Below are 25,437 nucleotides of genomic sequence, written 5' to 3'. Positions count from 1 at the left end.
GAATTGAGACGACAGCCAGCTCTTTGAAGTGTTGTCGTTTGTGGACCATATATGATACCCAACCCCTATACAATGTAACATTGTCTGTGCTACCACGTTTTCTACACATGTACCCGTGGTCTTATTGTGCGACTTGTTCCTATAGAAAATCCGCCAAGTCTAGAAGATATCTTTCTGTTGTCTCCTACCGACGAGTACCTACTGCCTAGATACGGCCAATAATGTTAATTGGTTGACTATGTCATGGCTATAACAGGGATGCGCTTATGCTTGTGCGACTTGGATGTACAATTGGTACATTGGCCGCCCTGTGAGGGGAGCTCACATGCCATGAGGGCTATTTGAAACCAGATGCATTCCCAGGAATAACTAGCAGCCGCCGAGTCCTCCACGAAGCGTCCTGTCGGCCCAAGTGTTTGCCAGGTCGAGGACACGCCGGCAAGCCCGAGAGCGGCTAGCGATACGGGTGGTGTTTCAAACCAGGCCTGGGGGGACGGCCAGACAAATCGGGACTGGATGCGATCCCAGGGTGGACGAATCTTGGAAGGAAAGAAAATGAAAAACACGTTTATAACGTGTGTTTTTTATACAGTCCGCCAATATGTACCCTCAATGCAATGCTACTATCAGTCTAAGCCTGTGGTGATGGGTTGTATGTAAATTAGAGCTCACTCAGGAAAGCCAGAGAGAAGGTGTGGAGGTGGGGACGGTCGCTGGGGCGCTAACGCAAGCACTCAAAAGCTGGGCGCCGGCAGTCTAACCTTGGACAATAGGTACGGGTCTGTAGATGCTATAACAGAGCACTAACTAATATAGGTGTGAATACAGTTGCCTGGCAACGCTAGAGGTTGTTTACTGATGACGTTCCACCCCCACACCTGAACGCCTGCTAATCGAATCGAATCTCCCAACCTCGTCTCTAAATCAGCATGTGCCAGCCCAACCTCGTCAATTGCACAGGTGCCCTTGCATGTCACCATAGGAGACCACTGGACAACGAGCTGCTTCAGCCTGACTAGATTCTGCTTTTCCTCATTCATCCATTCCTGCGTCAACAACCGACAAACACCTGCACGACACAGCGAAAAAGGGCAGTCTGACAGAATTCCTGGTATTTTCAGCAGCTATTACAGCAGTCGCTTGTGTAGTCTAGACTAGTCACTCCCAAGCAACATCACCATCTCATCTCCTCGGATCCGATTGATAGGTAATCCGTGACCACCACCGGTCAGTTGTGATCGTCCATACCCAGCCGTTATACCGGAAAGTCCTCGATCAAAGTTCCGCAGAGAAGGACGAGCATTCTCAGCATCCAGCAAAGATGGCACCACTGCTGCCAACGCTAGCAGCCGGTGCCCGCACCTTGTTGTCGCGTGCCATAGTCTCCAACCCCGATGGCGAGCAGCTCCAACAACGATCACCCGCGACGCCCTCCATCAACCAGCTCGGACCTCTAGCAGCACGCTCGCTGCTGGTTGCACGTGATGACACCACGTCCGACATCGATCCCTCCAGGGGCAGTATCGATCCGCACAACATCAACAACAATGCCATGTTCGCCCTGTTCGCCCTGATCGGTGTCGCCTTCGTCGTGACAGGTATCTGGTTCTTCTTCTGGGCCAAGAACGGCGGCTTCCAGTTCAGAGAAAACGATTGGGACGACTACAAGTCCACCGTCCTGCGTCGCACTGGTCCGAACGGCACCATCTTGAGTAACGCCACCAAGAGCACCAAGCTAGGCGGCGGAAGCGTCTACAAGGATATCGATGACGGCAGGACTGAGTACACTGGCGGGCTGACCATGAGTCACCTCAGCGGCGACACAAGCTCTACTCTGTCAGGTATCACGGCCGGGCCCAGCGACATTGGGGCAAGAGAAAAGCGAGAGGCCAAGAAGCGGAGAAAGGTTCAGGAGAAGGAGAAGCGCGACCGCGAAAAGGAAAAGAAGAAGCAGCGCAAGGACCGGAGTGGCCGCAAGGTGGGCGAGGACGGCGCTCTGATCGACGAGGAGGCCGAGTTGGAGGCTAAGGAAGCCATGCGTCACTACCGCCACGAGAAGCCGGCCAGGGTCGGCGGTCTGAACAAGGAGTCCGAGGGCAGTCAGTGGGATGGCTCGACAAACCCCAGCAACTCAACCGTCGGCTCCGATTCCCTGTTGAGCGGTCGCCAGAGCACGCCAACCAACACGCCCGACAAGAAGAAGGGCGGTATTAGGAAGGTCTACAGTGTCGCGGATCGCAACGCGGCACAGGAGCAAGAGCGCATCAGGGCCGAGGCACGACGATTGCAGGCCAAGGGTCGCCAGGCTGCTTCTAGCCGTCGCGATTTCAGTTTCAGACATGGCGACTCCATCGTGGAGGAAGGCGTGAACCGCAGCGATATCTCCAGCAGCACTCTGCCCCTGATCCAGGACAACGAAGAGAGTGATCTCGGCACCAAGTCGTACACCCACCATATCCCAGGCTTGTCGAGCAGTCAGGCTGGCGGTACGGATGTGGTCGACTATGCGGAGGAGAGGAGGAAGAGAAGGGGTGCCGGGTCGAGAGGTGCTGGATACCGGAGGGAGCGATAGAGCTACGAGGCACAGGTTACGGCTTGATCTACGATGAGAAATGGGAACTGTATGGAACATAAAACATGAGGAACGATGCCAACACCCGCGCGCACACCCGCGCACACACGAAGTCTGTTATGGTCACATCAATGGGAAGCGTCGAAAGGAAATTTTGTAGCAAACAGGCGTTTTTTGTTTTGTTTTTCTTTTTTCCTGCTTTAGGTTATAGCGATCATAATGCACACGTCGCCTGTATGTAGTGTACAAATCCACCCACTTTAGACAGAAACGGACAAGGAATGAGTTGCCCTATCTGGAACATTGCTGGTCTTTAATTCAGTTCCATGTCCGCCGTCCCAGTGTAGGCTGCATCCCGGACACAGTCTCCTATAGACCGCCGGGCTCCTTCTCCCTCGAGGTACCGTTGCCCAAAGGCCCGCCCTTGGCTGTCCAATTTGATGCTTCCGTGTCGCCCGTCGCGAGCTTCGATACAGTGTTGCCGAGCTTGGGGTTCGTCCCAGCAGGTCCGGCGTTGGCTAAACGGTGACGATAATGTGTCAGCCCAGAGTATTCGGGACGTGATGATGGCACGATGAAAAACGTGTTGATGTGTGTCGAGTATAACTTACGGTCAGCTGCCCGGCGGGTCTTGTCGATGCCCTCTTGCATCTTCTGCTGTGCAGCTTCGGTTCCGGAAGGCATGTCGAGGCTGGTATACTTGTTATTATTGGAGTACTGCAAGGCACGATTTTGGTAAGTAGGTTGATGTATGTTGGTGTTTTACCCGCACATATTGATATGCTTGCCCAGACTCGGGAAGTAATCTGTCATTCTGCTTCCTCACATGCGAAGAGCCGCGTTGGTGGTGATGATCACTACTGTCACACTTATGACGTAGCTCTTGGGGATAGACGTCATGATCGCGCAACTAGGGACTAATTTTATGAGATACAATGAGCTTCTCAATTCACAGATATTTGCAGATACAACGGATTACCTGCTGCAACTGGCATGCCAGTTATCACCTGTGGCACTGAATTAACAGTTTTTGAGTATTTTCACCATACGCCTTTTGCTCCATATGGCAGAGTGCACAAGTGGGCACGATACATGAGCGGACACACTTCTTAAAAGTCTATGGCTATGGTTTTTGCTAGCGTGGCAGCTCAAGAAATCTCTAACTTACCAGTCTTGCTTCATGCAAGCCGGCAGTATGCCTAATATCCATAAATAGTCCTCAATGTGATGAGCAGAGGTTATACTTGCTGGCCTATATATTGGCCCCGCCTGTGGGCATCTCACCAACCTTGAAAGGAGGAAACACGAGCGGAATGACATCGAGCACAGAGACAATAACACGTGGTACTAGGAGGCGGTAACGAAAGTGGTATACTGTACTAAGAAATTAAAAAAGAAATTAAAAAATATATAAAAGAAAATCGTACGAACTCAAGGTTCGTTTACATCGTAAGTGCCGCAATCAACATCCATAACGAAGGTGTGCCGAAAAGCCCCCGAAGCCGCAATCAGCAGCAGCGGCGTATACCTAATATAGGAGACATTGAGGCTTCATACCACCACCTCGAGCCCAATGTGTCCTTCGCCTATCATGTCAATCTTGTTCCTGAAGGTAAAGACCTAGCAACCCTCATCCGAAAGCGGCTTAAAAGTCCCTATGTAAGCCCCCCGGGGAACGAGCAATTAACTCCTCCCCAAAAATAGACTGTTGTGCGGACACTGTGCTGACATTGATCCAGCTGCACAGCGTCCCCGTTTAACGTAATTCTGATCGGTAGCCTTGATGGCAAGCCCGCGATTGTCCAACGTGGCGCGGACGAACGTTACGGTCAATGTCCCGTTTGCGTTCGAGAGTGGACCATTATCTCTTGCGGTATTTATCCTTGCGTTTATCCTTTGATGTGTGGCGTTTCTGCGATGGGGTCATCTGTTTCCTCCTCCAACATTCATCGACCGCGTCCTGTACGACCCGCAAAGATTCACTCGCGACAGAACCGATGAATTTGACCCGTGCGTTGTGTTCTATTGTCTGAAGCTTGGAGTAATTGACTCGAGATTCAATGGACAACTTTTCATTGTTCGTCATAAGGATTGACACGGGCTCAAAGCCAAGCGATTGTTCCCCTGAGATTAACTGAGGGTAGTCTGTGGAGCTGTGAGCGATACCGTGCGACTCAGGACGTATGCCCGGCTTTGTGCATGCTCTTCGTTCGTACGTTAAAATTGGACTATGTGTGTCAGTCAGTCGGTTATTTAGGCATATGAAGTACTTACACGCAAGAACTGTTGCCGTGGTCTGTCGCGATGATGATCCATCGTCGGGGGCCGATGTAAAAACCATCCCTTGGGTCTTTACTTTGTATTTCGGTCACTGGGCCCATGTCACCAAGCGGCTCAGCCCATTCGCACTTGAAAACCTGTCAAAGGAGTTAGTCGATTGTAACGCGGTTAAACGGAAGATACAGAGTTATGACTGACCTCTCCAGGTTGGAATTTGTAAGATTTTTCTTTTCGGTAAGCTGTATCACTGATCAATCACTGGGTAAACATATGTTGCGGGTAACTGAAACTTGCTCTCTTCAATGACGACTTGTTGAGTGTCTCTCCCAATGCCCCCAGGGGCCCGATTGACTTGAATGATACTTAGTATAGAGGACATATCATCGACGGCATCCCATAACAAATGCTTTACCGTGAGTACTTACCCAGCCGGCCAGAACCAGCCGCATTGCGAGTATTACTGTTAGAACTCGAGGGCTCTCCATGGCGACGAGGGTGGCGGCTTTCTTGCCGACTTTGGTCCATGCCATACTGTAGGTCATGGTCTTGGATATCTTCCGAGTAATCATCATCGTTCTGGTAGACTTCGGCAATCAGTACCAATCCAACCACATAGATGTCATGCAACCATACGCTGAAGATATGGGTCCTCAGCTATTGGTACCATGTTAGACTGAGACTCGCTTCCTTCGACATCATCATCATCATCCCAGCCGGCAACCCCTTTACCTTTTGGGTCTAATGGAAACGCAACGTTCACGTTCAAGCCAGGGTTCTGGAAAGTCTCCCAGCTTTCGGGATGCGCTAGCTCCTTTTCTCTCCTGTATGATCCCGACACTACCTTATTGTCACCATAGTGGGTCTGCCCAAGCTCAATATAGTCGTCGGTGCTATCTAGCCCTTGTGCGTGTGTTTGAGACTTATTTGCTTGCGTTGTGGATAGTGTGAAACCGGGCAAGGAACTCGCATCGGCAGCTTTTAGGCCCAACGTTAGCCCAGTCCATGTAACAGGATCATTCTTACCATCTACTTACAGTCCACGGCATCACCATCGTTACCAGGAATGTCATTGATGTCGAGGTTGTCAAAGCTTCCCGCCACGTCGAGAGACTCGTCTCTTGGGATGGCTGAATCTAGCTGCTGGTCCTCTGATTCAACGATCCAATCGAACTCTGTCTCACCTATAGTTGTCGGAAGCATTAGTTTATGTGAGTAAAAAGCGCATGAGAACCACCTACCATCTGCACCCAGTCGATAGTAGTATAACTGCTGGTACTCTTGATGCAGGTAAGGGCCCTTCCATGGGTTACCATCATCGATGCCAAAAGTCACCTTCTTTTTGCGTGGCACCTTGTTTGTCTTCTTGGATCCGTGACCCATTACGACGATTTGTGTTTAGATGGGCCTACTGAATGAATAGGGACGTCTGTCAGTCAGTCCTACAGAATGATGGTGAATTACCTCGAAACGACTGTTTCAAGAATTTCTCAATCCGGGAAGACAGCCTTTTCAACTAGATTGGTCTTGCGGCTCTGCTCATCCTTGCAAATAATCACCAAGTGTGGTGTCAGTCCATATTAGGAGCCCCGAGACTGTTCTTATGGGTTTATGCACGGTAGGGAACACGGAGTATGCAAGCCGCAGTGGGTACGATATGATTGGATCTATGCAAAGAGGTTCTGATTGGCGCTTCATCGTGAATTAAGGGCTTGTGATCAATCCAACTAATATTCATTGGCCTGTTGAATACGCATGGGGGTGCTTATGCATATCATCTAGCAAAATGGTAGGAAAGTGCCAAGGCGAACCGGAGAGCGAAGGGTTTCCAAGTGCAGCATCAAGTATATTTTTGAGAAGTATCATGGCTGAGGCGGGTGCTATTACTCGTGTCCGTAATACGTTGAGTAGTATAAAGTATGAATGTAAGTGAAAATAGTCTAAGATCTCGGCCCTCTTGCTCTAGTCATGAGGGTTGCCTTTTGAGGTATGAACCTGGCGTACATTGTTATTTATCTGGAAAACACAGGGAGTACGTTACGACAAAAAAAAACCACGGAGGTGATTAAATCCTGGCTTTCAATGTTAGGCCTGGAAGTCCCGATCAGCCATTGCCACATTGAAGCTGGTGCCCAATTAGGATGAATCTACTTTCTCTTATCACAACAGATACCGTACGGATGGATATGAAAGCCCGAGGCTTGAGATGACAAGCTGTTATCTATTGACTGATGAGGCTCTGCGAATCTGCCCAAGTATTAGTACAAGTGTTACTTACATATTTGTGTCGGGAAGTTGCAAGGCTGGGGGGTCAGCGCGCAAACACGGGAATGCCACACCCGTGCGCGGGATGTCAAGGTTACAGTCTACCGGTGTGAAGGCCGGCCCCCGTGCTACATGAGACAGTCGGTGTGCACCTTGTGCCAGCCTTATTTCCTGCCACATTTATTGTTTTGAAAGAAGAAAACACAAATAATCAGGATGATAAATGGACCGGCATAGTTGGCCTTTATAATCTCAATAATTCTCGGTTTTTGTGTACTGCGCGCGATATAGCACTTCAATAACACAATGTCCAACCGCGACGATCCATATAGTGCTTCTGCCATCGACGGACTTAAACCTGGTCCTCAGGCTAGGTCTTTATCGTCATTTTCTAAACAAGATGGGTGCACTGAGAGATCTAAAGGATGGCATACGGTCGACAGGCAGTGGTCCGCCGTGGCTGTGGAGGAAGATGGCGAGCTTGATGACTCCAGCGCTGGCGATCACTTCAGTAATCTGCAAACAACGTCTTGCACATCATCTATTGCAACTGGTGTGGGCTTCATTGACTTTACTCATGCACCGCCACTTCCGTCGGGACGCTCTTCAGCACACATCAAACACATCGCAGTAAATATGGACAAACTTTATGCCGCGTACAGTGAGCGTCATGCAGCAGCGGATCGCCCTGGTAGTCTTAGCTCAGGAGTCAATAGAGAGGTTAGAGGGCGTCAACATAGCGCAACCAAGCCACGTAGTAGTGCTGTTGCTCTTTCTACTGGCTTCGATCAGGACCAAGCTTCGGTAGATTCCGAAAATAGCTCGATAGATAACGATTCAGTATATGAGAGGCGGCATATTTTTTCTATGTCAGAAAATCGAGACTATAGTATACGAAGACTTGTTTCGTTGACAGACCTCGAGGAGGAAGCATCAGACTTAGATGTGACAAGTGAGTCTGACCCAGATACAGACGAAGGAGGGTCTACTGGGACGATCGAGCTGTCGCTGTTTCGGAGGCGATTTAGGAGGTTACAAGAGCAGAGAAGCGCGCAACGGTCCGCTTGGACGCAGGTCGACAACCAACGTGCTGTTCTATTTGATATCCGTCAGAGACGTACTCAAGCAAATAGTGACTTGCGCATGGCCATACAGAAACTCTTACCTCAAAATCCTCAACTGGACCAGCTATTCAAGGAAGCACAACGTAGCGATCTTAACCTACAGGCGGAAGAAGCAACTTTATACGAGCTTATCGACGATTACCACGAGGGGGAATTACAAGTCGAGCTGGAAGAGCATCAATTTTTCACGAACCAGTCAATACCGCGCTCGCCTTCCGTGGCTTCGCTTCGCGGAATCGAGGGCGTAAGGTCACGCCTTGTGCATCCCTTATTTGAAAGGTTTGAGAATGCCTTGATGGAGCTTCGAAATCAGATCGAATGGCAGAATTATGTTAAATCAAAGAAGCAGTTACTAGAATCTATGCTGCCGAAGGACTTGACCGAAGATGACAGTCATTTCTTACGGGACTATGAACTGTATGAGCGGAAGGCCCAAGATGATGTCAACCACTGGTTTGCCACTTCTACAAGGCTTGAGCAGGAGTGCCGACTGAAGCAAGTTATTCCGGAAGCATCTCCCTTCCAGCAAGAAGGATACTGGCGTAACCCTACCCCCCCGGACGAGATCTTTCTGGAGCAGCCAGAACCCCCGGAATACTCACAAAAGCCCGGCCCCAAGTCACTTGCTCACCCGCTCTACCCATATCTCCTCTCCAACCCCAAGCATCTACTTCAGGATCCGATACCTCGTACGGCCAAGGAGTCTCTGCGGATGGCAGCTTCTCTTCCATCAGCCGTCAAACAAAAAGACAAGTTTGTTGAAGAAGCAAAGAAAGAATTTGGAATAGAACATTTACTTGCAATCTCCGAAAATGAAAGTAAGGAGGACTACATCAATCGATGGCTTCTCCAGAAACTGCGGTTGTCGCCTTTGGAGGTTGAAGTGCTTTTCGGCACATTTTGCACAATTTTCAAAGGTTTCGACATAGATAAATGGCAGCATGATGTCTTAAGTTTCTGGTAGTCCGACTAAACATCAAGTTCGACTAACAACCGGGCGGTCTGCTAGCGAACAGTCCGTAATATGTCACATTTTATATTGCAAGAATCACAGCCTTACCGGGAGATATGAACAATGATGTGATAACCGGCTGCCCACTGGAACGACATGAAATGCCAGACACAAAAGATTCCACCAACCGCGGCGAGTTAAATCTTCTCAAGTGCGTACCAACACCGGTATTAGCCAAACACTGGAGAGATATTCTCATGACTTGGAGTATACTAAATCAGCTATACTAGGTAGAAAAATACAACTCATCGCGAGAGAGTAGCTGCGTGTTGCCAAAAGTGCCTTGCTCTAGTGTGCGTTATCTGATCAAAATAAATCTAACCACAGATTGACAGCACGAAGCTACCCTGACAGACTGTATCATAGGTCAACCATGTTTTGTTATTGGCTTCACTTGCCTCGGCCATTCAGCAGAAGTGCTCTACTCGGCAGTCGATTCTGTATTGTCATGAACGCTCGACGGCCCGTCCCTGCCGCGAGATGCTTCATTGTGCTCGTCCATATGATGACTCATTTCTCATATGCCACGGTAATCTGAGAGTGGCCCGTGGAGGAGACTCTGAGTCGTCAGGCGAATTGTCCTAGACAGGAAGGCAGTCCCAAACCCTGTTTGAGGGTTGCACGAAGTACTTTTGACGGGAGGTACGTAGTGACGGAAAGCGGGGCCATTCGCACTGGGAGTCCACAACGCGACAGCCCTAACCCAAGCATAGGACCACATCTGCCTAAGATATCTCAGTACTACCCGGCAGCTTCTCCGCCGCGTAACCACTGCTGATCGACAATACTAACATGCTCTTCAACGGCTCCTCCCAAGGCTCGCGCCTAGGCACTGCGATAAAGTGCAATAAGTCTCGCTATGTTGCTGCTTGCACCAGTATATCGTTATCATGGTGCTGGGGATCAGCGGTACAGCCAAATCTCATACCATAGGGCTCTGGCAGGAGGCCAACTTATCTCGGACTGCATTGTGTATGATATGCAGATTAGAATGCCAGAGCCTGCTTGGAGACGGCACCACGAAGCGACCTCAGCTGAAAAGAATGCATGGAACATGTGTAACTTCTATGCCGGCCGCATTATTTCGGTTGAGGATATTACTCGATATGATAACGTCCATGGGACTGGCCAGACTAGCCACAGGCATTGTTGCTGCTCACCGGTTAGAATCACATAATTTAATTATGAAACAATCAAATCATAAGGCAAACCCATGCGGGTGCATCGTTTTAGTGCGCTGCCTACTCCAAACATTTCTATGTGTGCGTGCCGTTATTGGAACTCATCTTCGTATTTTTATTTTTATTTTTATTTTTAGTTTGTCGACTGCTTATCTGAGTGTCCCTCTCAATCAAAGCTCCACCACTGTCAAACATCGTTTGTTTGGCCTAGTCAATATCGAATGTGTAGAAAACAGTTTATGCAAGCGACAGATCATCTGCAAGGCACGTTCCGAGTGCCAGACCATCGGTAATTACTGAAAGTCAAATACCCACAGCGGTTCGTGCCGAAGTTCTTATTTTGAGAACACAATGGCGCAGCAGGATCACGCCCGACTAGAGTGTGCTGAGATGGATGTTGGGTGGCCGGAAGTGGAGTGCGCCCGGTTTGTATGCCCTCTATGAAAGCCGAGAGGGCGCAAACGGCCCGCTTACAAGACTACGAAATAACAGCAAACGCGTGATATTTATCGGTTATTTTATGAGCTTTCATCGAGGGACTTTAGAGACGCGACTCAAGTCTTGGATTTCAACATCAAGAATATTGCACAACGATATCAAAGATGTCCCAGCACACTGATTGCCTTGGGGTCGGGACATATGGTCCCTGCCGTGCACATGAAATTGACGAGAGCATGCTCTGATGATTAATTCAGTAGATGAGAAAAAGGAAGCTGTGCAATATAGCTTATGGGAAGCCAATACCTCAGTCGGGACCGGACAGACTCTCGAATCTTCTGAAATTCGCTTCTCTTGAATCATATATGTTGCTTGGAATTAAGTGAGAACATGACAAAGCTTGTGTTATTGCCAAGATGCCTAGTGTATACGATCAATGGTTCAGATGACGTATTGCACCCCGGTAGTGAGATACGACCGCGCGACACTACAGATTCGGTCTGTTGTACCGAACAGACCAATGTTGAACCAGATGACTGCCGGGATATTATAGAAAAGCCCAACGATTAACGATATGGGGTCAAGTGGCCGCCCGACGTTAAGATGCCTGCCGAGGATTTGTTAGTCAAACCATGAGATCATAGACAAAGAGAAATGCTTTGCTTGCTATTCAAAATGAGTGGTCTGCAAAACAATTGTGCCGCCAGATATCCACCATTCCAAATAAAAAGTGAAGTTAGTTATAAACTCTGTTTATATACTAAACAATTTCATATCATTTCTTGCATCACTGCCAGAACGAATCATTTGTATATACCTCTCGTCATCCATGGCTACGCTGTGGATTTCATTAATACTGCAGATCGATGCTTTCATGGCCAATAATCCAAACAGGAATGACCTCGTCAACCAACACAACGAGATAAAATGCGTGGGAGTCGGAATACTGATCGCAAATCGGAGAAATCAAAATAGTTCGTGTAATCCAATACAAGAACCAACGACATTCGTGAAGGTAATAAAACAATTATTACATGGTGGATAACAGGGATCCGAACGCACAACGCGATGAACAGTAACCAAGTGTGCTCCCGGGCACGATATCAAGCCTCCGTTCTCTATAGAAGCTGGGGGTGACATGATCTTTTCCACTTGCTGATGGGACATCATGTTGTACCATTCTTTCAACCTATGAAAGACCGGCACGGTTCGGTACCCACCATCTCCGTGAATACAGGCAGAATTGATCCTTCTACATTCGCCTAGCAGGCCGGTCGTCCTGGAATGGTGTCTTTCAAGGAAAAGCCCGCCTTGAGTATGTGGCCGCTGTTTTTACCATACCCCACTTCTAACTGCCGTAGCCTCCCACAGCAGCGAACATTCTTTTGTCAGAACCTACTCCATCTTTGCAGTACCACGGCTTAAGTAGAAATGGCACTGACATCGTCTACTGTCTTTTCGGAGCTCTGGAGGGAGCCCCGCAAAGAGATGAGTTCAGAGACGAGTCATGGGAACTACTTCCACATCCGGACATGGAGGACAGGGTGGTCGATATGCCCATGCATCAATATACCGGATCACTGTGCCCGAAGCGTTGTTGCTGGACAGCGGCGCAGAGGGGCTCCTTGACGACCTTGAACATTCATCAGGATTCAGTACCGGAATCCCGGTCTACGAATGGCAATAGCCGACTACAGCCGCATTGGACGCTTAAACAAGCACAAGGGGGTTTCATATGCGCTCGAGCTCGTTGCGTCTTTGGGCAGTAACATGAAGACCGGCAACCAACGAACATAATTAGACTTGTGACAAGACAAGATTTGCAATATGGTGTTGCGGTTATGCTGTGGTGATGTATGGAGGATACGATACTGGCCGTCTCAGACATCATTGAGAATACCGCCATGCTACGTCATCCGGGTTGTAAAGATCATACAGGAGCTGTACGGTCCAGCAAATGGCGAAATACAATACCATTTGGTTTTGATTCTAACCATGGAATCTATTTAACGACGACCTTGTGGTTTTTCTTTTTGATTTTAACGTTACATAAAATAAAATAAACCGGGGTTTCCAAATTGAAATTATGTGTCAACCCTCAGATCTGTCGAGTAGCAGAAGAGGGAAAGGCCCTATAGTTCGATGTAGGTCTTGACGGTTTGGTTTTCCCAGTCCCTTTACGACTCATTGATGTATTAATGGAGTTTCTGATGATGAACATGACTGCGAAAGTTTGGCGATCTACGTTATACTTAATTTCTACAGATGGGACAGGCTTTGGGAGGACGCTCAGAAGTTCGTTGGTAATGCTTGACAGGTTGACGTTGATGTTCCAGCGATGGAATTTGTCGAAAATACTTCTTCCGCCCACATCAATCGCCTGGTGCAAATGGACATGGCCGGAAGCAGTACTGCCACAAACTCCGTCAAATATGGTCAATGCAATAGGACTCTAGGGGGAGAAACTCGATGGCAACGTAGGCATGTAATGAAATCGTAGGATCGTCTTGATTAGCTGCCGTAGGAATCGTCACGTAATGCAAATGCCCATTTATCGTACCCTCATCCGCAGATGTTCAGAAGTTCTCTTTTATTTTGGGGAAATTTGCGATTATACCATTTCGCAAATCGCAATGCCTGAACCAAACCCATGCTTTACGATTGACCGCCTTGACACCAGCCGTGAAAGCAATACAACCCTCAAACGAGACCTTCGCCCATGCGTTTAAACCATCACCTGTCCGACCACCGCGTTTATGCGGCGGTGATAGCCTTGCGGCGGAGAACACCACGCTGTCTCGAGCTCAGGTGCTCGCGGTCGGCGACGGACTCGGACTTCTGGATAACCTCCTCACCCTCGGTAAGGATAAGCTCGATGTGGCAGGGGTTGGACATGTAAGGGTTGATCTAGAGCTCTGTCAGTACGGCGTTCGCTGCCCCTCTCAAGGTGAATTATGGGTGGTACATACACGACCGTGAGCACGGTATGTACGTCTGCGCTGCTTGGGGGCCTGGTTGACCTGGATGTGCTTGACAATGAGGTTGGAGGTGTCGAGACCCTTGGCATCAGCGTTGGACTCGGCGTTCTTGAGGAGACCGAGGAGGAACTCGGCGGACTTGGTGGGCCATCGAGCGCGGGAAACACCGAACTGCTTGCCTGCACGTCAAGGTTTTGTCAGCAATCTGTAGCTGGCAGCCAAACTATCGTATCAAGATTTCTGCCATGGGTCGCCCGGCGATTGGTTTCGGCGTGCATGCCCATGTCCCGTGGCAGCGAAAGTGAGGAGGCAAAATCGTACCTTGGGCGGTGCGGCCGGTAGAGCCGGCGTATCGGCGCATGGGGACAGCCTCAGTCTTGGTCTGGACGTTCTCGAGGAACTTGACAGCACGGGTCAACTTCCAGCCGTTGATGGCCTGGGCGGTCTCGCGGGTGTTCTTGAAAGAGACACGGAGGTAGGCACCGCGGGCGCGGGCCGACTTCGCGGGTGCGATCTCTGTGGCGGCGTATCGAACCTGTAGGTGAAGCCATCGTCAGCCCTCCGCCATCGTGATTTCAAAGTATCGCCCCAATATTTTTTGTCTTCTTTCTTGTCTTGTCTCTAGCTTCTGTGTTTTGGCACAAGTCCCCCGTTGGAAATGCACAATCGGACAGCACGTCTTCAAGCGCAGCATCCTTTCCTCCTCTTGCCGACAATTGGTGGGATTCGAGATGCACATACCATCTTTGCTGTGTGGTTAGTATGGAGATGGTGGCCGGAGTTGTCGTCGAAAATGTTCGGGTCTGGTGTGAAGGCTCAATTGACGGGCGATACCAAACATAGAGAATTGAAGTTTTCCCGGATGAAAATATTGGTGGCCGTGGTTTAGCCGGGCTAGCAGTGGGACAACCCTACCAACTTTTTTTGGAGGGATGGCAGTTGCCGCTGCTCTGCTCTGCTTTGCCTTGCTTGCTGCCTCGCTTCACCGTGCACAGACCCCCCGCTGAGGATGGGCCCCCGCCAGCACTTGTTTGATTGGGGCAGGCCCGAGATAAGCCACTAGCTCCAGAAGACTTCTCTTATCTGCACCCCCCACCACGGATTATCTTATCAGCCGACCTGTAGCTCGCCAGAAACTTTTTTTTCTTGTCAAGCTTTGCACAAGGTCCTGCTCCAGCACTTGAGGCGAAGACAGGATAACTTGGTATCTTTCCTGACAACCAATTAACCCCCGCCCACCAATTGATCGCAACGATTCCAGTCTTGCCATTCCAACAGTCGATACCACGTCGTTAACCATCGACCATTTACCACACACTATAATCACAATGGGTTTCGAGAGAGGAGGTCGCGGCGGCGGTGGTCGCGGTGGTGGTGGCTTCCGCGGACGCGGCGGCGGTGATCGTGGCGGCGGTGGCTTCCGCGGTGGACGCGGCGGTGGTGACCGTGGCGGTCGCGGCGGAGGCAGAGGTGGCTTCGGTGACCGTGGCGGTCGTGGCGGCGGTCGTGGACGTGGTGGTCCTCCTGGTCGCGGCGGTCGTGGAGGTTTCGGCGACCGTGGTGGTCGTGGAGGCGCCCGAGGAGGTGCCAGAGTCGTGGTTGTGAGTTCCCTCAGTCTCAGATGTGTGCTTTCAAGTCCCCTACTAACAACAACTCGTTCTAGGAGCCCCATCGTCACCAAGGTGTCTTCGTTTCGAGAGGAAAGGAGGATCACTTGCTCACCCGCAGCTTCGCCCCCGGTATCGAGGTCTATGGCGAGAAGCGCATCACTGTTGAGAACTCCGAGAAGGGCGAGGACGGCGCTCCTGTTTCTACCAAGGTCGAGTACCGAGTGTGGAACCCTTTCCGAAGCAAGTTGGCTGCTGGTATCATTGGTAAGCATTACACCTCGCTCGTTTCAGTGCTCAAGCTCGCTCGCTAACAGACCATCAGGTGGTATTGAGAAGATTTACATGCACCCCGGTGCCAAGGTTCTCTACCTCGGTGCCGCCTCTGGTACCTCTGTATCCCACGTTTCCGATCTTGTTGGCCCTACCGGAAACGTCTACGCCGTCGAGTTCTCTCACAGATCTGGTCGTGACTTGGTCAACATGGCCCAGAACCGTACCAACGTCATCCCCATCGTCGAGGACGCCCGTCACCCTCTCCGCTACAGAATGCTCGTACCCATGGTCGACTGCATCTTCGCCGACGTTGCCCAGCCCGATCAAGCCCGTATCGTTGCCCTCAACGCCCACATGTTCCTGAAGATTGGTGGTGGTGTTGTCATCTCCATCAAGGCCAACTGTATCGACAGCACAGCCCCTGCCGAAGCCGTCTTCGCTCAAGAAGTCCAAAAGCTGAGGGCGGAGCGCATCAAGCCTCAAGAACAACTTACCCTTGAGCCCTACGAGAGGTTAGTCATTTTGCGTATCTTTAATTCCACCTGAACTTGTTACTGACTACCGAGCAGAGATCACTGTATCGTCATCGGACAATACCAGGAGGCAAAGTAAATAGAGAACGAGGCAGCGATGCGTTGTGTTAGAGTCTCTAATGTGTGAATACTCCGTGGGGGTTTTGTGGTTCGAGCCTATATTCATCAGGCATTGGCGAAATTGGCGTTGGGGAAAACTGGTCATACTTTTGCTGATTTTTGTATGCATTTCTCATCGGCAAGGCGTATAAAAAGGCTGATACCATCTACCAATGTCTTGATGAATGTTTACCCCGTGATATTTTCTACCAACGACCAATGGTTGGTCCATGATACTCCACCCAAAGCATGGCCTTCAGGGAGAGGAGTTTACCCAAATTCCAGTGTTAAATCACGCGAGTAATTCGTTGATCAATGAACAGCCAAATACGGAGCCGCGTGGGTTTTCTTATCACACCTTAACAAGTCACCTGTCCCAGCTACCACAGGCAAACCGCATCATCAGGAGGGGTATCCAATGAAACAATTTCAGCAGTGTCTGACACCAATCCCCAAAGTGACCATATCCTGCCGATGTTTTTCAAAGGCTGTATGGCGTAATCAAAATATGTTACTACTTATCCAAGCCATCGTAACTTCCTCACTACCACGCAACGAGACTGTTCTCGCCAAAGGACGATACCGATATGGCCTCTTGCCAGCGCAACTAGCTCGTAACGAGCGTGTTTTGGGGAATGGACCAGACCTGTATTTTGAGCTGTTTGATTTGTATGTAAAGTGCGGTGTTGCCCCATCTACGTTGTACACACGTCACCCCATGCCGCAGCTCCGCTGCTGCTGGTCTGTATCTGAAGCGATTGCACTCTACGGCCTCTTGCAACCAGACTACCTTCTCTTGGGCGATGGCCACAGCGATACTTCATCACCGTAGATAACTGCCAAATGCCCGAGCTGGTAACTGTAGGCACCCGTGCATAATTTAGGCAAGCACAAGACGGAGGACGTGTCAGGCAACACGGTCGAAGTCTGGTGATATCTGTATACAGTCGTGCCTGCTACTCCTCACCAGGCTGTAGGGGAATACTGTTTATGACATGCACACCTGCCTGCGGGCCGTGCGACTCGCCAGCAGCAACGGCGTGACCATGACCTAGACCCTGCCACTGGCCACAGCCATCGATTCCAAGATTCGGCACCCAACCATGCTGCGCTCCCACCTGCACCGTCGGCAACTGCTGCTGTGCCGCCGGCGAGACACTGTGATGAACACCCAGCCCTAGCCCTGACCGCAGCGGCGGCGTAGCTGGCTCCGGGCACGACGCGGCCGCCACGATCAAGGTCACCGTCGGCTCGGGCGTCCAGTCCATGCTCTCGGCGTCGTTGTACCCCAGGTGCCCGTCCTCCCCGCCGTAGATGAAGTCCACCAGCCCTTGTCCGATGCCCTGCAGGCCGTGCACCAGGGCTCGGTGCAGCCGCCTGTCCCGCCGGCGGACCGAGGTCAGGTCCTTCTTGGCGCGCTCGCAGTCTGGTCGCCAGCAGGTCCGTGGCGGCAGCCCTCTCCCCTTGGCGGTGGAGGGCGGGAGGAGGAGCGAGAAGACGTTGTTCTCCGCCGCTGGGAGCTGCTCCTGGTCGAGGTCTGACACATCCGAGTCCGAGTCTGGATCTGTGCTGTCGGCGTCGCCGTGGTTGTGTTGGTGGTGACGAGGCCATTTCCACCGGGGGGTCTTATTGCTGTTGTGACGCTGGTGGTGCTGTTGTTGCTGTGGTCGGTGATGCTGGCTGCGCCCACCATGGCCAGCAGACTTCCATACGCGGGCGCCTTTGGGGTTGTGACTACCTCGAGGTGACCAGTCGTCATCATCATTGTTGTTATTATTGAAGTTTGGCTGGCCTCCCTGATTATCGCCCCGAACGCGGCCTCTGTTACGAGGCATAGTTTTGTTTGGATGCCTGGAGCTCGGATAGAGTGTTTGACGGATGAGCTAGAGTTGATGCTTTTACTTCCGAGTAGAGCTAACATAGGGTATTCACACTACACTATTTTACACGAGGGATACAGTCGAGTGCAAGGGATTGGGACTAAAAGTTCATAGAGTTCTAAGGACCAGTGCCACAATATATAACTACAAGTTGTGGTATCCCAGACTTGCTGCTACATGGTTTAGACGTCCAGGACTATGCGGCTTTGAGCCTTCCTTTCTATTCCACAAGGGAGTCTTGTAAAAACATTTCTGAAGCGGTAGAAGCCTAGCTCTTTAGCAGGTTTTGTATTAGAGTGAATGGACAATGGCTGATTGATTCAAGGAGCATGAGTCTTCTGCTGGTAATTGGCTCCAGGAGGCGAGACTATGAGGCAAGATGTAACGCGGCTACCATCCTACCTGATGATATAAGAATATATTCTAGAAGGTCGCGTTAGGTTCTTGGACACGCTATAGCACAAAGAATGTCTCGCTGTTTAAAGCAGGCTATTTCCACAAAGGCTGTACTTGCGACGTTCATTGACATCTTCACCACAATTCGGCTTGAGATTTTGCCAATGGCCCACAAGACACACGGGACAATGTTTTAGGCGATATGGACTGGCTTGTATTCGTGACAAATAGCTTATCTGGTCAATTGATATGAGACAAGGAAAGGGTGGAAGGAATGCTTTGAAAAGCATGGCAGGCTTTTACCGATGTGCTTTCCCGGTACTGATGTAAGTCTACCACGGTTGTTAAATCAAGATGAACTCTTAAACGGCTATAGCCCTCTCGCAAATGAAAGTTCGATCCATTTACTACATTGGTCTCTTATTCTAATCACTTAACTACATCATTGCATAAGGTAAACTTCGTACTTGTGCCAGGTCATGTGTGTCAAGTCTATACTGTGTATTGGGCTAGGCCTGATAGAATTGTTGTAGAGAAAAATCGGAATGCTATCCCGCTTCACTCTCAAGGTCTCCGTTAGCTGCTATAGGCGTCGTAATGCCCAAGATTAACAGAAACAGAGCAATGTTCAGGTTTGGTGTGATTTCTCGATGCATCTGTACACGAATTCATCCCACTAGTTGCCTGGACATGCTGGGTTTCGGTCAGTCATTAACCGTAACAGTGTGTTCTAGACTCATCAGAGGGTCTATAGTTATCCTTACCACGATCGGCGCCATAATTGGTTTGAGATGTTTTCTCCCACGTGTTGGTATTGTGAAACGCTCCCTGGCGGGGATGGACTGATGAAACCAGAGAATGAGGAATGGCATCAACATGATATGCTGTGTTTGATATTGGCCTAGTACATTCCTACTTGTGCTATACGGAGCTTCTCCCGATATCGCCATATTTGTGACATTGGCAACTCAAGGCTTTCAGTGTGATGCACGCTCATACAGCTCGTATTGTCGAAGGATCTCGCTGCCAGAAAGCCTGGTATGATTTATGCAGCGCATTGACATGATCTAATAATCCAGTAATGATTTGAGCACAGACAACCACTGGACTTGTTAAGGAAAGCTCCCACCCTCAAGCGCGCTGTTTGCTGTTCGGGTATATATTTGAACCAGTTCGGGAATTAGAGCCAATGCTGCAGAGTCTTGAGTACGCTGAAGTGGTCTGATCTGTTTCCGCTAGTCTAGACTAGTTGCCACGTTTAAAAGCAAGCATGGACATCATATCCTTGGATAGCTGGATAAGTGCCCGAAAAGCGTCTGGTCCTTGCCACTGCTGTAGACCTATAGGTATTGATCCTATATCGGTAAGGAGTAGTGTCTATTAGGATATGATAGGCTGGCGTGTTGCAGCACGGACGCTTTCCCAGCAGGATCATGATTCTTTTTTCCCCATCAGGTCGTATTTGAACAACCGACATTACTGTGTGGGTATGCAAACACGAGTTGCAACCTGAATCATTAGTAACCAGTCCTTTGGGACAGTCGACATATGATGACTAGGTATTTAGCGTTGCAGTCTCCCGAACAAATTGTACTCAGTACCAAACTCTAAAGTGAGTAGTTTGCTGCAAGTCCGATCAAGTAACGAAGACAATGAAGCAATCTCATTCTAAAGATTATCGTTGGTAGGTGGCGTGTGTCAAATGCACGTTTCGACAGGAGGAAGCACTAGTATTAGCGTCTCGTGGGAAAGACAGAGGATGTCGATCAGCAATAGACGGCTGCAGGGCTGGCATAAGCCGTTATCTTTCGTGGAGATGTTGATACTTAGCATCGCCAGCGGAATAGGGGCTAGGACTGCAAGTACCACTAGCTTAAGGACGAGACTATGAAGTGCACTTGACAAAGGCTGAATATGCCGAAAACCTGTTCGCGAGGCATGTAAATGCTGGTGCTTGTCGTTGCTCGAAAGCAGAACTTTCAAGTCAGTCTTTTGGTGGAAGCAGGGGCTTCTTTGGAGCTGTTTTTGTTGTCATTTACGTCCGGCTGATCTCGAAGATATTTGGCAAAAGCTCAGAGACGGCATAGATCGGATGACGATGTTTATTGCGTGTTGTGTTTTGTTTTTGTGTCTATACTCAACACACGTACCTCACTTGCGTTGCAAGGCGAGAATTTCTATGTAACACGGACCGTGCGTGACAGATTCATACATCAGAACGGTCCCACATAGCCCATTTGACGACATACTACAGTACGCGTCCAGACTGCCCTAACCTACAGATATTGTGGGCACAGCACTGAGGAGTGATTGCGCTACCCGCCGACGCCTCACACGTCGATCTAACCTTAGGCTAGCCATGCTCTTGAATATGCAACATACGCTTTGTCTTCTGAGGTTTACATATCTGTCTTCCCTACATCAAGCACCGTTCAGAAGCATGTCCAGTGTGACGTGACGACCGTGCCATGCGTGAAGGTTCATAATTGTTCACGTCAACCTGACATTGGAGACGACAAGCAATGGATTTCATGGGGCTTCTTGAGATGTTTCAACGCCAACTCCTCGTAGTACTTGGGAGTGTTCCTGTTGGATAGATAGTACTCGCACTTTACCTACTCTGTCTTTCCAGCAAGGGGTTGTGACTTTCCCCAAATGCCAAGCTGGGGTAGGTTGCCGGACCCCTGTGATTGGACCCACAGGCCCCTGTTCGGCCGAGCCTGGATATTCTCAGTGGTTCATCCTGTTCCCCGCGTTGACCCTAATAGGCGGTGCTCCAGCGTCCGAGCGGGAATGTACTCCTTCTGGACCGAAGGTACACGGGTCACTTTGACTAGTTGTATTCCTGAGTAGCCATCGACACGCGAGGTCTTCAAATGGTAAATGTCAGCACGCATCGATGGAAGACGCCAGCCAATCCGGGACTATGAGCCCCCCTGCTCATACTCCATGCACCCTTGCACACTGTTTCTGCCATGCGTCGTGCCATCTCAGGGCTTTGCTATGTAGACTGGGCCAGAAGTCTTCACCTGTCGCGTTTCCTTGTCCTTTTATGGTTACATTGCTCCCCGTCGCCTACGATGAAATCCCTTGCTCTGGAAGGAGTTGGTTTACTGTTAAAGCTACATAGTTCCTTAACTACATAGTTCCTTAAGGGCGGTGCTTGACATTTCGAAACCTACTTCGTTACTTCTTCCGGCTCGGTTGGCTTTTGACAAGTATTCTTCCCTTGCACATCATTCCGGAGCGTGGTGGATACTTGAACCGCGTCGTCCCACCCATCAGTACGCTTTCGAATTAGATTCACTGTTGCTTATCAGCTGTGATCTGCAAGCTGAATCTGACAAGACCGTCTTCATTCAGACTATCATCGGCACTTGATATTTTGACAGTTCGAACGGTGGCTGCGAAACGGGGTAACGATTTGATCTCTACATCAACCCCGCTAGAATTTGCTGCTACGGGAACAAGTCGTTTATTGTTGCTCGTTCAGTTACTACAAGATACTCCTGACTATCACTTCGTTGCTTTCCGATGATTCCGCGGATCTCGTCATCGTGACCTGCGCTACTTCAAAAGGAGTGTTGGCATGTTCAGATTCTTACGACTTTAGCCGACTATTGCTTTATCGACTACCGTGCCGATACAGACCTTCTGTAGCCAGGATGACGGCAGCAGGAACCAACTATGGGAACTTGACAAAGGATCAGCAGGTTGCCATTGATGCAATCGAGCGTGCCGGATCAGTGTTGTCAATATTAGGATGTGTCATTATCATTGTCACATTCTCAGTATCAAAGGCTTTTCACAAACCAATCAACCGACTCGTCTTCTATGCATCTTTCGGAAACCTGATGACCAACGTCGCCACCCTCATGGCTCGGGACTTCGTGTATTCTCAAGATTCAGTGGGCTGCCAGTTTCAGGCCGCCCTCATACAAATGTGAGAGACAAATACACGAATTGCATGATGTTGAGAGACTTATCTGGGCTTTAGGTTTATGCCGGCTGATGCGCTTTGGACTTTGGCAATGGCCGTCAATGTCTATCTGACCTTTTATCACAAGTTTGACGCCGAAAGGTTGCGCAAGATGGAAGTCTGGTATTTTTTGTTCTGCTACGGAATTCCATTCATTCCAGCGCTCGTCTTTATCTTCGTAACGGAGGCTGGGCGGGGCCGAATGTATGGAAATGCAGCGTTATGGTGTTGGATAGCAGCAGAATGGGACGTCATGCGCATTGCAATGTTCTACGGCCCAGTCTGGTAAGTGGTCGGACTTGAATCATGATTCCCATTCTTTTTCCTAACGGTATCTGCAGGGTCGTGATCATAGTCACGTTCGCTATATATCTCAGAGCTGGGCGAGATATCTACAACAAGCGGAGGCAACTACGGTATTTCAGCAGCAGCCATGATCGCACCGACCCTCTTGTCACAATGGACGACCCCTATTCCCACAAGACTACGGAGGTATCTGTTACTACAGAGGATATCAGAAACGGCAACGGCAACGATGATATCGACCTGTCCACACTCGGTCCTATTGTAATAAGCGCGGGAACAGCACAGGCTTCTCAACAGTACTCGGTGACAATCTCTTCGGAAGTACGGCCAGACCGTAACTCACGCCCTGGGTTTGTGCTTCCAGCTCAGAGCAACACTCAGATGCGTGATCCATCTACAGCCCGACCCGGTCGTACGCGACGAAGAGCAAACATGGAGGCTAACAACGCCGCATGGTCTTACGCACGCTGCGCTATTCTCTTCTTTACGGCTATTTGCATCACTTGGCTGCCGTCTTCAGCCAATCGAGTTTACAGTGTGGTCCACCCAGGCTTTGCCTCGGTTCCACTGGAGTTTATGAGTGCGGTTGTCCTACCACTCCAAGGCTTTTGGAACGCCGTGATTTATATCTCAACCTCATGGTCAGCGTGCAAATATTTCATTTCAGAGATGAAAGATCGGTCAAAACGCTCCGAACAAACGACATCCAATTATCCAGGCGAATTCGCTGGGAGGAATTCAGGTTTCAAGATTACCAGCCGCAGGCCTAAACAGAATTACGAGACGGAAAGCATGACGGAGTTGGCTATTGCCACGCGGCCGAATTCCAACGACGAACCCAAGCAACGAGACTAATACTACTGTTGACTTAGATTAACATGAAACGGAGCGTTGGATAGTATATACAAAAAGAGTTTAGTCATAGGCCGTTTAATTGAACAAGAACCTAACATATGTTTTATGTATCTACTTTCTACCCAAATATTGCCATGTTGTTATGCTTGCTGTTACGATGCTTGCTTAATAAATAAGCCCACGAAATAGCGCGGGCATGCGGTATTGCCCTACAATAGATAATTAATCATCGGAAGTCGAGAATCTGGTAGCCGTCGAGGTTACAAACCTGCGGGTAACACCAGAAGAAAAGAAAGAAAGAAAGCTGTCATCCTTTTCGTTCTGGTGCTACACTCATGATGGATGCCTTTACAGCCTCGGCTGCCCGATGTAGCATTTTGCAATTACGCGTAGCGGCCAATAACGATGCTCAAATCATATAAGCGAGATGTTCGAGTTCCATTCCCTCGGATCTGGCAAGAGCCAACAAGCACCACGCCTCTATTCAATGTCAAAACGCTGCTCCAGGCACGGGTATGGACGCAAGTCTTGGAAATCTTGTCCAGGTAGTTCACTCTGCATGGGGTTGTGTCGTCGGAGATCTTTCTCTATCGGTTCAATGTGCTTCCAACGATCTATTTCATACGGTAGCTCTCATTGCTAAGTCTTCTGGCGGAGCAGACATATAGCAGCAGAAAACGAACAAGTTCATCCATCAAGAACGATTGATTGTACATCAAGATATCAAGTGTATAAATTTGACAATGAATATCAGACCGATTCAATCGGCCCGCCTGCAATTTAGCTAAGCCGACGCGGCTCAAATCGAATCTTCGCCGAGCCATCTGTGAGGCTAAAGTTTATGATACCCAACGTCGCATTAAACCAGAGATGATTAATATATTTCAGTCGTGCCGTCCTATGGCATGGAGCTTGTCAAATTATTTGGGTGTGTACGACCCACCGTTGTTGAAGCTCGCTTGCGCACCTGCAGCAGCAGGCAGCGTTTGTGCAGGGACGAGACAGACCATACCTAAGCGTCTGCACTTTCTTCCTGCTCTGATGCTTTTGGCGAGATTGGCCCCTTTCGCCCGTCACTAACAGGCGAGAAGTAATGGGTTACAGATGGTGAACATGCACGATGGCATTCACAACTTTATCCAATAGGAATAAGCGTCGGATCAACAAACTTACTTCCAAAGTTGGCTAGGGATAGGAGTTGGTTACATTCTCTGGCCACATTAACCTACTAGTCTAGTCGCCCAAATACCTATCGACTAGTTGCCGACAGATTCGTGATTGTCTCAGGGCAGACCGTGTATAAGGATGATTAGATTTATTGTTGGGAGATAAAAGTGACGCCTTCTAGCCAGATTGCTTCGAGTATTAGACATGAGCACATGTCAAGCTGATGACCACCCAAGCTGGTGGGTCCCTGGACGTTTTCAAATTTCTGGGTCCGGGGTAAGGCAGCTTGGCGCACTAATTAGCGTCCAAGGCGAAGGAAGCTCCATTGCGTCCAAGAAGTCGAGACCGTTCTACTAACATCCGACGCAGTCCAGGAAAAGAACAACTCCTCCATGCTCATAAAGGTTGCTATCATACCGTCAAAATGAAATTTGCCCAGTGTCATGATACTCTTGGCTCTTGGATTCCAAGACATACCCCGGATTCTAAATC

At 49.6% G+C, this 25,437-nt stretch overlaps 9 protein-coding genes across 9 annotated transcripts; 5 read left to right on the top strand and 4 right to left on the bottom strand.

Annotated features, from left to right (window-relative positions):
• The first annotated feature begins 1,180 nt into the window (after positions 1-1,180).
• Positions 1,181-2,792, top strand: BKA67DRAFT_223395 (uncharacterized protein). Its single transcript, XM_046095577.1, has one exon. It carries the CDS (start codon positions 1,322-1,324, stop codon positions 2,570-2,572), a length of 1,251 nt encoding a protein of 416 aa, XP_045959277.1. The 5' UTR covers positions 1,181-1,321; the 3' UTR covers positions 2,573-2,792.
• On the bottom strand, positions 2,703-3,560 carry BKA67DRAFT_223409 (uncharacterized protein). Its single transcript, XM_046095578.1, has 3 exons — positions 3,339-3,560; positions 3,184-3,271; positions 2,703-3,090 (listed from the first exon to the last, which is right to left on the bottom strand). Exons 1-3 carry the CDS (start codon positions 3,383-3,385, stop codon positions 2,833-2,835), a joined length of 393 nt encoding a protein of 130 aa, XP_045959276.1. The 5' UTR covers positions 3,386-3,560; the 3' UTR covers positions 2,703-2,832.
• A 465-nt stretch (positions 3,561-4,025) lies between these two features.
• Positions 4,026-6,232, bottom strand: BKA67DRAFT_644569 (uncharacterized protein; the record flags this gene model as incomplete). The annotated part of the gene is made up of 7 exons (XM_046105854.1): positions 4,026-4,800; positions 4,847-4,989; positions 5,051-5,091; positions 5,278-5,436; positions 5,486-5,827; positions 5,887-6,033; positions 6,091-6,232. 7 exons carry the CDS (start codon positions 6,230-6,232, stop codon positions 4,434-4,436), a joined length of 1,341 nt encoding a protein of 446 aa, XP_045959275.1. The 3' UTR covers positions 4,026-4,433.
• Positions 6,233-7,420: 1,188 nt separating this feature from the next.
• Positions 7,421-9,202, top strand: BKA67DRAFT_656973 (uncharacterized protein; the record flags this gene model as incomplete). Its single annotated transcript, XM_046107036.1, has 1 exon — positions 7,421-9,202. One exon carries the CDS (start codon positions 7,421-7,423, stop codon positions 9,200-9,202), a length of 1,782 nt encoding a protein of 593 aa, XP_045959274.1.
• Positions 9,203-11,698: 2,496 nt separating this feature from the next.
• Positions 11,699-13,025, top strand: BKA67DRAFT_644567 (uncharacterized protein; the record flags this gene model as incomplete). Its single annotated transcript, XM_046105853.1, has 2 exons — positions 11,699-11,884; positions 12,282-13,025. The coding sequence occupies 2 exons, from the start codon at positions 11,699-11,701 to the stop codon at positions 12,636-12,638; spliced, it is 543 nt and encodes a 180-aa protein (XP_045959273.1). The 3' UTR covers positions 12,639-13,025.
• A 598-nt stretch (positions 13,026-13,623) lies between these two features.
• BKA67DRAFT_533954 (60S ribosomal protein L17) lies at positions 13,624-14,591 on the bottom strand (the record flags this gene model as incomplete). Its single annotated transcript, XM_046099782.1, has 4 exons — positions 13,624-13,776; positions 13,839-14,026; positions 14,169-14,382; positions 14,589-14,591. The coding sequence occupies 4 exons, from the start codon at positions 14,589-14,591 to the stop codon at positions 13,624-13,626; spliced, it is 558 nt and encodes a 185-aa protein (XP_045959272.1).
• Positions 14,592-14,976: 385 nt separating this feature from the next.
• On the top strand, positions 14,977-16,342 carry BKA67DRAFT_621096 (Fibrillarin-domain-containing protein; the record flags this gene model as incomplete). Its single annotated transcript, XM_046105482.1, has 4 exons — positions 14,977-15,448; positions 15,511-15,721; positions 15,780-16,242; positions 16,297-16,342. The coding sequence occupies exons 1-4, from the start codon at positions 15,176-15,178 to the stop codon at positions 16,340-16,342; spliced, it is 993 nt and encodes a 330-aa protein (XP_045959271.1). The 5' UTR covers positions 14,977-15,175.
• Positions 16,343-17,318: 976 nt separating this feature from the next.
• On the bottom strand, positions 17,319-18,197 carry BKA67DRAFT_656970 (uncharacterized protein; the record flags this gene model as incomplete). Its single annotated transcript, XM_046107035.1, has 1 exon — positions 17,319-18,197. One exon carries the CDS (start codon positions 18,195-18,197, stop codon positions 17,319-17,321), a length of 879 nt encoding a protein of 292 aa, XP_045959270.1.
• Positions 18,198-22,303: 4,106 nt separating this feature from the next.
• Positions 22,304-23,778, top strand: BKA67DRAFT_656969 (G-protein coupled receptor; the record flags this gene model as incomplete). The annotated part of the gene is made up of 3 exons (XM_046107034.1): positions 22,304-22,581; positions 22,636-22,902; positions 22,959-23,778. The coding sequence occupies 3 exons, from the start codon at positions 22,304-22,306 to the stop codon at positions 23,776-23,778; spliced, it is 1,365 nt and encodes a 454-aa protein (XP_045959269.1).
• Between the last annotated feature and the right edge of the window lie 1,659 nt (positions 23,779-25,437).

This window comes from Truncatella angustata (assembly GCF_020726525.1).
Source record: "Truncatella angustata strain MPI-SDFR-AT-0073 chromosome Unknown BKA67scaffold_3, whole genome shotgun sequence".
NCBI lineage: Eukaryota > Fungi > Ascomycota > Sordariomycetes > Amphisphaeriales > Sporocadaceae > Truncatella > Truncatella angustata.
The sequence above is the reverse complement of the archived record's forward strand: the minus strand, read 5'-3'. Positions and strand labels throughout refer to the sequence as shown.